We start from the raw sequence: 11,956 nt of genomic DNA, 5'->3' as shown, positions 1-11,956 counted from the left end.
TGTTGATAATTTTACTTGTCCCTTTAAAGGAAGTGTAAATTTTCTAAGTCCTCTAATCTTTCATATGCTTACAATAAAAAAAAAAAAAAAAAATCTCTCATCAAACAGCAGTTTAATGTTTCATTAAACAACCTGGCACAGAAGAAAATTTATTTGAAGTAAACTTTATTAGTCATCCAAAAGGTCATTCAAATCTGTAATCATTCTTTAGGCCAAAAAAACACAAGGGAAAAACAGACTAACTACGTCTGAGACAAGAAGAGCTTTTAAACTGAGCTTTTAAACAGTCATGTCCTTGAATTCTTCCTTCTGGATGGAAAAAAAAATCCAAAGTCCAACTTCAGGAACATGTTGAAGTGTTTCTTCCTGAGGACGCAGCTTTCAGGAGGTCTTTGGTTTAGTGAAGTATGCAGAGTCTGCATCCTGCAAAAGGAAGAGGGTAGCTGTCAGCACTGATTTTCTACTTCCCTGAATCAAATCAAAAATAATTTAAAGGAAAGGAAAACGTCCAAATAGACATGCTGTTAATATTTGTACATCTTAAAAAAATTTTCAAGGTGGTCACAAGATGACGAGCTTTATAGGCAGGGATTTCACTGTTATGCTATTCATGTTTTTTAAGGCTCTTTCTGTTTCAAAATGATCCTTCTGAAGCATGTGAATCAACAACGGCCACCCAGCTGCAAAATGACCTTTCTGTAAATTAACCTCTTTATATTTAAGGTCCAGTATGCAATTTATATGCATTCTCCTCCCTCTCCGTTAAACACTGACATAATTACACTCACTGGCCACTTTAGTCAGCTGATCAGTAACACAAATATCTAACCATCCAATCACAAGGCAGCAAACTCAATGAGTTTAGGCAAGTAAAGATGATTCAGATGACCTGCTGAGGTTCAAACAGACCATTAGAATGAGGCAGAAAAGTGATTAGAGTAACTTTGAATGCAGCAGATGTATGAATGTAGCTGGCAAGCGTATTTCAGAAACTGTTTGAAAAAGAGAAAATATGCAGTGAGCTGCAGTTCTTCGGGTGAAAATGCCCCATTGACACAATAGGGAGACCACACCGGGTGCCATTTCTTGTCAGCTTAGAACAGGAAACTGAGGCTACAATTCAGACAAGCTCACCAAAGTTGCACAACAGAACTCTGGAAAAATGTTGCCTTGTCTGATGAGGTTCAACTTCTGTTGCTACCTTTGGATGGTAAGGTCAGAATTTGGTGTAAAGAAAATAAAAGGATGGATATTTGGGTTGCTTGGGATCAATTGAGTATTACCCTTTTATCACCTCATCTTCAGACAACTGCTTGAAGCAGGATAACCTGAGACATAAAGCTCAAATCAACGCAAACTGGTTTCTTGAACATGATGCGGAGTTCACTGTACTCAAACAACCTCTGCAGTCATTGAATCCTAACCCAATAGAGCACTTTTGAGATTTGGTGGACTCCAGAGAGTCACCTCATGGATGTGTAGCCAATAAATCTGTAGTAACTGTGTGGTGCTGTCATGTGACTATGAACCAAAATCGCTGAGGAATGTTTCCAGCACTTTGTTAAATCTATGCCATGAAGAATTAAAGCAGGTCTGGACTCTATGTATGAGCTATAGACCTTTTTAAAATTCTCACACACTTAAATGACAGGGAGTGAAAAGGACACAAATAAGGCTCAACTGCATAACCAGGGCAAGAAGATAGGATCTATTATTGTGTGGTCTTTACCCCAGAAGTTTTAGATTTTGTGCTTTATATTAATTTATATATAAATATAAGAAAACATGGTTGCATCAAAAATGCTTGAGTGCAGACTCCAGAAACTAATGAATGACTTGCGATGGCCTCATCAACCTTTTATGTACCCAATAACCAAGCTCAGCCATGAAAAAACACATCTACAGCAAAGTCTCTATAGCCCGTTTCCCCTCATAACATGTTTTGCTCTGCCTGTTTATCAAGCTGAAATTTGGGGGTTCGAACTCTTTGAATGACAGATTTACAGACACAGGGAGCTGAACTGGACCTCTTAACTGGGTCTGTGCTGCTTAATATCCCCTGCTATTATGTACAGCCTGTCAGTTTGTGCATTAGTTTTATTAGTCTGCTATTTAGCAGTAATTAGCATGTTGCTAACTTGAGCCAATATCCTCACCCTCTGATCTAAATATGCTCACTTTTGGCGCAAAAAAAAAAAAAAAATCAACATGATGCCTTCAGAATTCAGAGTCCAGAGGCCAAGGCATCATGTCTTGGTGGCTACACCCATCTTTTACATACACCCTGTGCATATTATGTACGTACCACACCAGCTTTAAAATTTTGAACTCTCTTCCTTCCCAGCAGGTCTGTGATGAACCAGGCAAACGTAGGAGCATACTGCCAGGCGTAGTAAAACAGGAGGAAGGGCTGCTGTGCAATCCACATCTCCTTGACACCATTGGTGATTCCCACTAGCATTAAATGCACACAGCGACTTGTTGGCATTTTGTGTTCCTGGCTTCCAACTGATGCCACAGGCTTTACGTAATGGAAGGAAAAATGGTTACAGAAAGCAAACGTTCTCAAAAAGCACTTATGTCACAAATGTGAAATCTAAACGGCAAATAAAATGCATTACCTTGTTTAGCTCCTCTGTGAAGACGTTGCTGATGATCTGTGATTGGACTGGCCCTGGGCACACCATGCTAATTAGTATCTTTGGATAATCAGTCAGCTCAGGTCGAAGGGCATTGAAAAAACCCTGTGGAAAATACAGCAACACCACTTAACCAGTTGGGACCAGTAATAGTTTTTTTTCCTTCCTTTGTTCCCCATATATAACTAATGCTAAGTTTAGACGAGATGCAGAAACATTCAATTACATTAAATGAGTTAAATTCAAACCACAGAACCACAGAGTCATGAGAAATTGCGTCACCTGAAGAGCATGCTTGGTGGCACAGTATCCTGTTGCAAGAGGCGCCCCGGCGAGGCCGACTAGGCTGCTGACAGTTACGATGCTCCCCCTGCCTCGCTGCGTCATGTGAGGCAGCACCTGCTTGGTTAGAGAGACCGTACCTAAGAAGTTGAGCTCCATCAAGGCCTGGCACACATCCACGCTGGTTTCCAAGAACAGAGAGCGCTGACTTCGACCACCATTGTTAATGAGGATATCAATCTGATGAGGAATGAAAAAATAAGATAGGCTAAAAAAAAGTGCAGAAAGATGACGTGACTTGAAAAGTTATCAATCTACAATCTGGTGAAATAAAACTTTAATTTGGTCATTGTTTGACTCCTGGTTTAAAACCAGCGTCTTTTAAATAAGTTGTCAGTCGTCAGGAAATATTAATGTGGTAATGAAACTAAGAACACCTGGAGCAGCCTTACATGCCCAAAGTAGCGAATAACTGTTTTTGTTCTTTCCTCGTGTGATGTCCTCTCCAGCAAATCAAGGGGAAGAACAAGAACATCGTCATCCTTAAGGTCAGAGGTCTCTTGAAAATAAAAGAATAAAAATTATTCAGCTGATCACAAGCAAGTAACACTGAACTGAAATTAAACTAATGCCCAGTTGCAACTGAACTGACTGAAAAGGTAAAAAGTTAAACCACAGATGTTGAATACATAACAACATCATTTTTAATTTATCTTACCTAAGCAATGGCGTTTCACTCTGTGTAGCTCATCCTCACGGCGGGCAGACAGGATGAGACGTGAGCCACACTTTGCCAGCTGGTAGGCCAGCTCTTCTCCAATACCACTGGATGCTCCAGTGATCCACACCACCAACCCTTTCAGCTTCCTCTCTGGTTGACACAAACCACAACAGTCAACAAGGCGAATTTATTTTAGGACACTTAGCAGTTAGCAACAGAGGAGTCATAAAGATTGCCTGATTTTGTTTTAACTGAATACGGCACTCTTATTGTATGCTCTTACTTTCACCAAAATTATTATTACTTATTTTATCTTTTTCACAGAAGACTCTTGAACTCTTGGATAGTTTTGCCTTTAGTACTTTTGTTAAAGAGTTCAGAGGTCAATCTGAGTTTATAAAATCAATAAAATAAAATCAACATATTGTTCTTTGACAGTTCAACCTATCAATCACAAACAGAGAGGTTACCCGTACGGATTCCCTTCGTTATAAACAAGAAGGTGAGGAAAACGTGGGGTGTGTCTCGTTTGACTCACCTGGCTTGTGCCCCGCTAGACTTGCCCAGAGGAGAGTGAAGTCTGCATCCGCGAAAAGGAAGCAGAGTAAATGGATGAGTAAATAAACTGGTATAAACCAGCTGAGAGCAGACACAATCCAGCAGTCCATTTGGTGGAAGCAAGTGGGCTTTTAAAGTGGCTTGTAACTACTCGATCCGTACCGGAAACACGATCGCTACCGCGCATGTGCGAACGGTGTCTACTTACGGTCGAAGCATTTTACGATAGTTACAGGTCAGAGTATCTGTTAAGATGTTAAGAATAATAAGTATCTCTTAAAATGTTTGCAATAATGAAGCAGTAACCCTAACCCCCATGGCTACAACCAAAACTAAATTAAAGGATGCCTACGTCACTTCCGCTTTATTTTCAAAATTAAATCTTCAGAAATAAACGTGCTTCTTCCGTGCTATCGCTCTTCTCCAGGTTGCATAACAGTATAACAATTATCTTTTGCAATAACGAACTTGAACCACAGCTGTTACACAGTGTCCTGCAGAACCTGGCGAGTCTCCAAGAAAAACAAACAAACAAACAAACAAAAAAACCCAGCCCTGAGTTTAGATGAGAGAAGATTTAATGGAACAGAATCAGACTCACAATACTTTACTAATCCCTGTGGAAATTATGTGGTCACAGTTGCTCCAAGACAGTAAGAATAAGTAAGTATAGTATGGCAGTAAGTAAGAGGAGGGGATATATTCCAGTAATACAAGTAAACACACGTTTTCCCAATATGAGGCATTGCAATATGCAGTTTTGCATGTTGTATTTCATTTTTAAAGTAACCAATATCCATCTGTTATCTATTATTATTATTAAAATAACCTATATCCCCCTGGTCATTGGTTTATGCAAGCTTGATGCAGGACGGATTTGCATAGTATAAAAGCTGTGATCTTGACTAGTTTAACTAACTGAGGACAGTGTTATTTTCATGTTGGATTTAATGGGTTTAGAAACACTCCAAACTGAAAAACATGCATATGGTGGTTATTTTACTGGCCGAGTGCAGTTAGAAACAATGCACTTAATTTTGATTGCTTAGCACACTGGACACATTTTGGCTCATGGATGTCTAGTACAATTTCATTGTACTACTGTACTATGTATGACTGTGCAATGACAATAAAGAGTTATCTTATCTTATCTTGTAAACGTAATACATTTTAACTCATTTTCATAACATATCTTTTTTTTTAAATAATATCTCATTTTTACCAAACAGACCCTTCAGAGTAAATGGATCATGACATGTTACATTGATTCATGTATTACTCAGTTCCTCTTGATTACATCTTAATTTTCGAGACCCCTGCATCCATGTGAATACCATGCTCATTTAAAGAACTGTCAACCATTAAAGCTACAGCGATGATAAGGGAGTCTAGCAACTCAGCAAGGTTAAAGGGCATTTAAGATAAGATACTACAGTATTCATCCCAGAAGGGAAATTATGCTAGAGCAGCTGTAACCTAAGACAGAATTGCTTAAATTAAATAGAATAGCTCAGTATGACATAATACAACATGACAAAACAAAAATAGCTATAAGGTAAAATACTCAAGAATATAAATTTACATGAAAATAAAAATGTCAAACAATATAAAATGAATGAGCTTAAGAAACAAAAATCAGAAAATAAAATAACAAATAACATTTAAAAAGCTGATTATAATATACCAAGGAACTCAGTAATAAAAAAAGCAAACAAACAAAGTAAATATTGGTATTGTGTTATGATATATTGAAAAGATTTCCTGTTGGGACAGCAAAGTCAATTCAGTATTAGAGAAAGTCCTCCCCTAACTGTCCACAGAAAAAATGGTGCAGATGGTGGTCATCTTCTACACACAGGCTTTTGGATACTGGGTTTGAAAGCCTGTTACAGAAGAGTGAGCAATGCCACACACAACCTCTTTTTCATCTCATTTAACTTTTATGAGACTTGGCCTGAAGATCCTCTGTTACAAATATACCCAGCAAAAACTTGTCAGCTTTTTAGGAAACCCGCTTCTGTAAAAAACACAGTATGACAGTGACTGACCTCAAAGAAACACTCAGTGAATCAGACCAGTTTATGTTTCTACAGCAGCAAAATAAAACTATCGTGGGAAGTTTTATGGGAATGTTTTGTTTGTAGATCTTACGTTTTAGATACTACATATAAAACAAAATTAATGAATTGCAGATAAAAATATTATGTAATATATAATCCCAGAAACATGTACATCTAAATGATTGCTAAATGTCAATGAAAAATTAACTTTTTCACAGGAATCATCTGAAAAGTAGAACTCATTTGTTTTGTGGTTGCACATATTATAGGTTATAAATTTCCTCGAAAATTCTTTGGAACAACAAATCAAATAAGAAAAAGATTGACTCATTTTTATGATATATTGTAATCTAACTTTTTGGACAGACCTCACGAATTATACTTAACAGCTAAACAAAACAATTTATGCATGCATGTTAACCTTTATAATTGTTTATAATTTGCTGTGGGAATGTGGTGGAAACCTGACAGTTGTAAATTATTATAATAAAATAAATAAATAAAGCAAGCGATTCAAGTGCATAAACACACATATAATTCGACCTATTGGTGGCGCTGGAGAACATGGCGGGGGGAGGGGGGTAAAAAAATTAATAAAAACAAAAATCAAGCAATGGTCACCATTAACTGTGCTACATTTCCCTTCAACAGACTGAAATTGCACAAGAAGCAGGAAATTGTGCAATAACGACATATTTTGACAGAAGCACTTATACAGCCCGTTTGCAGGATTGCACTGAATTAATTGTCATTTTTTACGGGCTTGTTTATATCAGATTTGGAAGCCCGTGTTGTGGTATACATGCTTTGCGAGCACGTTTCTATGTGGCAGCTGAAGCAGCCAGCCACAGATCTTTAGGAATGATGTCATGTTTTCGAATGCGCAACCTGCAACATCCGGGTCCTGTCTCCGTCGCTCCGTGCCGCTCAGGCTAACGTTAGCTAGCAAGTTGTCAGGCTGTCAAGTGGAGAGGCTGGGGCAGACGTTTCAGCTTCCCTTCCCCTGGCTTGGCCGCATAAACCTCCGGCCACCCCCCAAAAAGCCACGAGAAAATCCGTTTGAATATTCTCGCCAGCTGAGATAATGTAATGCATCACGGACGTACGCAAAGAGGGATCTCCGCACCTACACAATTTATATGCACCGAGTCTTGAGTGACGATTGCTCGCTGCTAACTGGCTAGCTACCTTAGCTAAACCGCCGTAAACCCCCTAGTTTCGTCGGTGTACCCTTTCTGGTGCGAACTGCGGCCAGTCGGTCATCGTCCCTGTTGTATCTTGCGCTGGTGTCGACTAGTATTTTGGTATTTGGTAAGTCATTAAATGTTTACTTTGTAGCCAGCAGCTGTTGAGGAACATTGGGCAGCCGTAGTTCTTAGCTGTGTTAGCATGTAGCAATTAGCAAGGCCAAGGGCTTTGCCTGCCTCAATATTATATTAGCGCACCACGGCAGGGAGGGAGGCCTGTCAGTTAGCTTGAGGGACAAGGGTCAAGGCCCGTAAGTAGGCTAGGCTGTTTGTTTATTTCAGTTGTAGTCGGTACTGGCTGCAGAGCAAAGTTTCTCACTAAACCCAGCAGCATTATTGAGCCTTAATAAACGTGACTATGGTGTAAACTAGTTCATTACAGCGTTAGAGTTGGTTTTGACCGATTATATGTCTTGTGATGGTTATCGAGTCTGCTAGCTGGGGCTAGCGCTACAGGCGTGTAGCTGCAACTCTTTACTACCCCAGGTAGCTAGTGTGGTGAAGTCTGCATTGCGGAGGTCACAGTGGTTTAGTGGACTATCAAAATGAAAGTAAATAACTTAAAACGTTTCGTTACATTTATTGGTAAACTCTAGACAGCCACTGGCCTGAGGGCGTTTCAGTCTGATCCACACCAGCAGTGTTCCTAATGTGTGGCCAAAATGTGCACACAAGTCTACTATTTTTAGACTAGTAGGGGCTGAACTCAACTCCAAGATGTTAATCTTTTGCCACAAATGGATCTAAGACGTGCTGTTAGTTTATTGATAGAATTGGTGCCTCTTTCTGGTTATTTCTTAGAAAACTCTTTTTCAGAAAATTAGTCGGATTTGTACTCGTTTTGTTTTCACATTGTCATAATTAGACAACATGTATTGTTTTAGTTTCCAAATTGGGGCTTTGATTGGACTGCACTTTCTTATCAACGAATTTGTCATTTCTTTTGTGTTACAGGCTTTTAAAGGGACACAATGGGTGCATTTCTGGACAAACCAAAGATGGAAAAGTATAATTCCCATGGTGAAGGTAACAACCTGAGGTATGGGCTGAGCAGCATGCAGGGTTGGAGGGTTGAGATGGAGGATGCACACACAGCGGTAATTGGTCTGTCTCATGGTCTCGACCTGTGGTCATTCTTCGCTGTTTATGATGGGCATGCTGGCTCTCAGGTGGCCAAGTACTGCTGTGAGCACCTGCTGGAGCACATCACCAGCAACTCAGACTTCCAGAGTGCTCTTCAGGATGACCCCTGTGTGGACAGCGTGAAGAATGGTATCCGCACTGGGTTCTTGCAGATTGACGAACACATGCGAACCATCTCTGAGAAGAAGCACGGTGTGGACCGAAGTGGCTCCACTGCAGTGGGGGTGATGATTTCTCCAAGCCATATCTACTTCATCAACTGCGGCGACTCGCGTGGGCTCCTCAGCCGGGGCGGCACTGTGCACTTCTTCACACAGGATCACAAACCTAGCAACCCACTGGAAAAGGAAAGGATCCAGAACGCCGGTGGCTCAGTCATGATCCAGCGAGTTAATGGGTCCCTAGCAGTGTCCCGTGCTCTGGGAGACTTCGACTACAAATGCGTGCATGGAAAAGGCCCGACAGAGCAGCTTGTTTCTCCAGAGCCTGAAGTTTATGCAATAGAAAGAAGCGAGGGGGAAGATGAATTCATTATATTAGCTTGTGATGGCATCTGGGATGTCATGGCCAATGAAGAACTGTGTGACTTTGTGAGGTCAAGGCTAGAGGTTACGGATGATCTTGAAAAAGTCAGCAATGAAATTGTTGACACCTGCTTGTACAAGGTATGCCATCAACAAACCCTCTTCTGACACTTTGTTGAACTGTTTGGTACAATCGTTGATTTACATAAATTCTTGTTTGTTATCTTTGATTTCTTTGCAGGGAAGCCGGGACAATATGAGTGTTGTGCTAGTCTGCTTTCCTGGGGCCCCAAAGGTATCTTCAGAAGCAGTGAAACGAGAAGCTGAGCTGGACAAATATCTGGAGGCCAGAGTAGAAGGTAGTAAAAGCACTTTTGGTTGACATTATTATAGAGGAAAACATCAAGTTTACAAATGCTCATATATCTTACTTGTATTTAGAGGCAATGAAAAATGCAAAATCAAAGAGCAAAAACGGGAAGTGTTTTGTTTGTAATGTCTGTAGATTGGGTCTTAAATATCTGATATATTTAAGGTAGATATTTGAATCATACTGGGTAGTGAAGCATTGAAACACCAAATGAAGGACTTCAAATTCATTGATTACAGTGAGACTGCCATTGACATCTTAAGTTTATTTGCGCATCTTGCACATGTATCAATAAAACAATATCTTACTAGTGATGTCAAGTCTCTCAAATGCTGCTAGTGATCATCATTTCCTTTTTACCCCCTAATGTTCTGGAAGTATTCAACCTTTAGATTAAAAAAACAAAACCAAAAAACCCCCCAAAAAACTTTAAGTGTAAAACAGGGTGTGAAACTTCACGAAGGGTGTTGCTGACAGGTAAAGTAAGTTTTTCCCAGGCAAGATTTAAATTAACAGCCTGGTTTTCAACTGAAGATATTTTGCATGTTAAGCAGATGCTTTAACCACTACACTATGGAGAAACAAATGCATGTTTAAAAAGTTGGAAGTGGTGGAGGTTCATCTGATAATAGGTTAGTAAGTGATTTATGGTGTCCATAAAGATGATATCAAAAGGGCAGCTATCAGTCCCTGTCTTTTTGCATCCACCACGGGGTGTTTGTGTGTGCAGATGGGGTCGAACAGAGTCACAAGTGGCAGTGGCCTTGGTTGGCAACAGGGAGACTGTTGCCTGATACTTAAAACATACCAGGGGAGGGATTCTAAAATACCTGTAGTGCAAAGCATCTGCAGGAAATGGTAATCCAGCCATAGGATCAACTATGGAAACCTTGGGACTTTTACTAACTTTGAAACAGATTGTTGACTGAGTGCTCTCGTTGTGTTGCCTTGACTATAAACTCAGTAATAACCTTGAGCTTTTAGACAGGGGTTAAAAATGCACAGCCACAAATGAAATAGGAGTGTCTGATTTATAACAAAGACAATAAAAAAGACGAGTTTTGTAGTGAAAACAAATGCAAAAAAATAGTCAGTTTATCCAGTTATTTTGTTGTCACTGTTGGTGAAATTGCAGTCGAGATTCAAATTTGGTCCCAGTCCACCAATGTAGTATCCCAGTGGCAAGTAAAGGTAAAAAACAGGCAAGTGCTGCCAGCTACACCATCACCATTGGTGTAGCACCTGTTGGCATGATCCCTAGGCTTATGTTGTTCTGTTTGAGCATCAGTTGATGCTTCATTGCTATTTTGTAGAATTAAAAAAAAAGAAGAAAAGTAGCAATTGCTGGTTGAGGTTATACCTGTTGTTGCGTCCCATTCATTGCGCAGGAACGGGTATTATAATAATAATAATAATAATAATAAAAAAACCTGGATTTTAGGAAAATGCCTTGTACTTATTTCTTCTTCACTTTCCGGGCTACTGCCTAAAGGTTCTGTGAAAAGAAGCTGCTTTGGATCATATAAGAAATCCTGGTAAAGTTTTGTACTCGCTAGCATAGTTACAACAGCTTTATACATTATTTACAGAGGGCTTAGTTCTTCTCAACCTGACTAACCACTCAGCTAAAAAGGAACAAAAAAGGATAGATGTCTTTATCTTTTTTCTTTCACCTCCTGTTTTATCTGTCTTTGTTGCCTCCCCTGCTTTCTCTGCGTTGTCTTGTGGCTTAGCAGCTGCAGGTAGAGAAATTTTAGATGCGCTTAAAGCAAAACAAACTCCAAAGTAAATATCGTCACTGCCCATGTTACCAAATATTAATGATAGCCTTTCAGTTTTAGATGGTAGAATGAACTTGTCTGGTTGCCAGTTGTTATATCTCTAATTAATATATCTAACATGACGTAACTTTGTATTTCTGAAGAGTTATTTACATAGCTGTTACATTTGCTCCTTAAACAAAATTGACTGTGAATTCCTATAAGATGCCTTATAGAAGTCCAGGGCCAGTAATAATAAAAGATGATTGTCTTTTGTGGTTGATACCCTAGTAATGTCATTAACAGCAGAAGGCAGAGACAAACATAATTTATATTTTGTGCAAAGCTTAGGCTGAATGTAATAGATGAAAGTAAGCTTATTTAATTTTTTTCTACGCTTACTAATAAAAGTAAGCATCAAAGTTAGCAATATTTTATTTAGTTGGGATGACCGTTTTGTGGCCTCTGTGTTACATCAGGGAAGAAGTATTACTATGACAAAGCTTTTATTTTACATATATTCACACTTAAACAACTGTGATTTGGTCTAAATTGGATAATATTAATCTTGTTAGTTTGTTGTCCTCCTTGTACACATGGATATATAATATTTTAATTGCTCATATCAATTGTATATTTTTAGAAGTACTCT

General features: G+C 39.3%; 2 protein-coding genes across 3 annotated transcripts in view; one reads left to right on the top strand and one right to left on the bottom strand.

Annotated features, from left to right (window-relative positions):
• Positions 1 to 148: 148 nt before the first annotated feature.
• Positions 149 to 4,545, bottom strand: dhrs7 (dehydrogenase/reductase (SDR family) member 7). Its single transcript, XM_085142310.1, has 7 exons — positions 4,181 to 4,545; positions 3,640 to 3,792; positions 3,374 to 3,480; positions 2,922 to 3,161; positions 2,622 to 2,744; positions 2,306 to 2,521; positions 149 to 423 (listed from the first exon to the last, which is right to left on the bottom strand). Exons 1-7 carry the CDS (start codon positions 4,308 to 4,310, stop codon positions 382 to 384), a joined length of 1,011 nt encoding a protein of 336 aa, XP_084998436.1. The 5' UTR covers positions 4,311 to 4,545; the 3' UTR covers positions 149 to 381.
• Positions 4,546 to 7,135: 2,590 nt separating this feature from the next.
• The window catches only part of ppm1aa (protein phosphatase, Mg2+/Mn2+ dependent, 1Aa), a 34,466-nt gene continuing 29,645 nt past the window's right edge, over positions 7,136 to 11,956 (top strand). The window contains exons 1-3 of one of the 2 annotated variants that reach the window (XM_085143282.1): positions 7,136 to 7,571; positions 8,462 to 9,315; positions 9,416 to 9,533. In XM_085143282.1, coding sequence (XP_084999408.1) covers positions 8,479 to 9,315; positions 9,416 to 9,533 — 955 coding nt within the window. In that variant the 5' untranslated portion in view covers positions 7,136 to 7,571; positions 8,462 to 8,478. The remainder of the gene's footprint in view (positions 7,572 to 8,461; positions 9,316 to 9,415; positions 9,534 to 11,956) is intronic. The other variant, XM_085143283.1, reaches the window with a different exon arrangement.

Source organism: Neolamprologus multifasciatus, chromosome 19, assembly GCF_963576455.1.
Source record: "Neolamprologus multifasciatus chromosome 19, fNeoMul1.2, whole genome shotgun sequence".
Taxonomy (NCBI): Eukaryota; Metazoa; Chordata; class Actinopteri; order Cichliformes; family Cichlidae; genus Neolamprologus; species Neolamprologus multifasciatus.
Note: the sequence above shows the minus strand (reverse complement) of the source record. Positions and strands in the feature narration are given on the sequence as shown.

What these genes read in the sequence shown, in the direction of transcription:
- dhrs7 (XM_085142310.1), bottom strand. Translation starts at nt 4,310, where the DNA reads ATGGACTGCTGGATTGTGTCTGCTCTCAGCTGGTTTATACCAGTTTAT. An exon ending in TCTAGCGGGGCACAAGCCAG is followed by an intron (nt 3,793 to 4,180) that starts GTGAGTCAAACG and finishes TGTGTCAACCAG; the next exon opens with AGAGGAAGCTGAAAGGGTTG. An exon ending in AGTGAAACGCCATTGCTTAG is followed by an intron (nt 3,481 to 3,639) that starts GTAAGATAAATT and finishes TTTATTTTCAAG; the next exon opens with AGACCTCTGACCTTAAGGAT.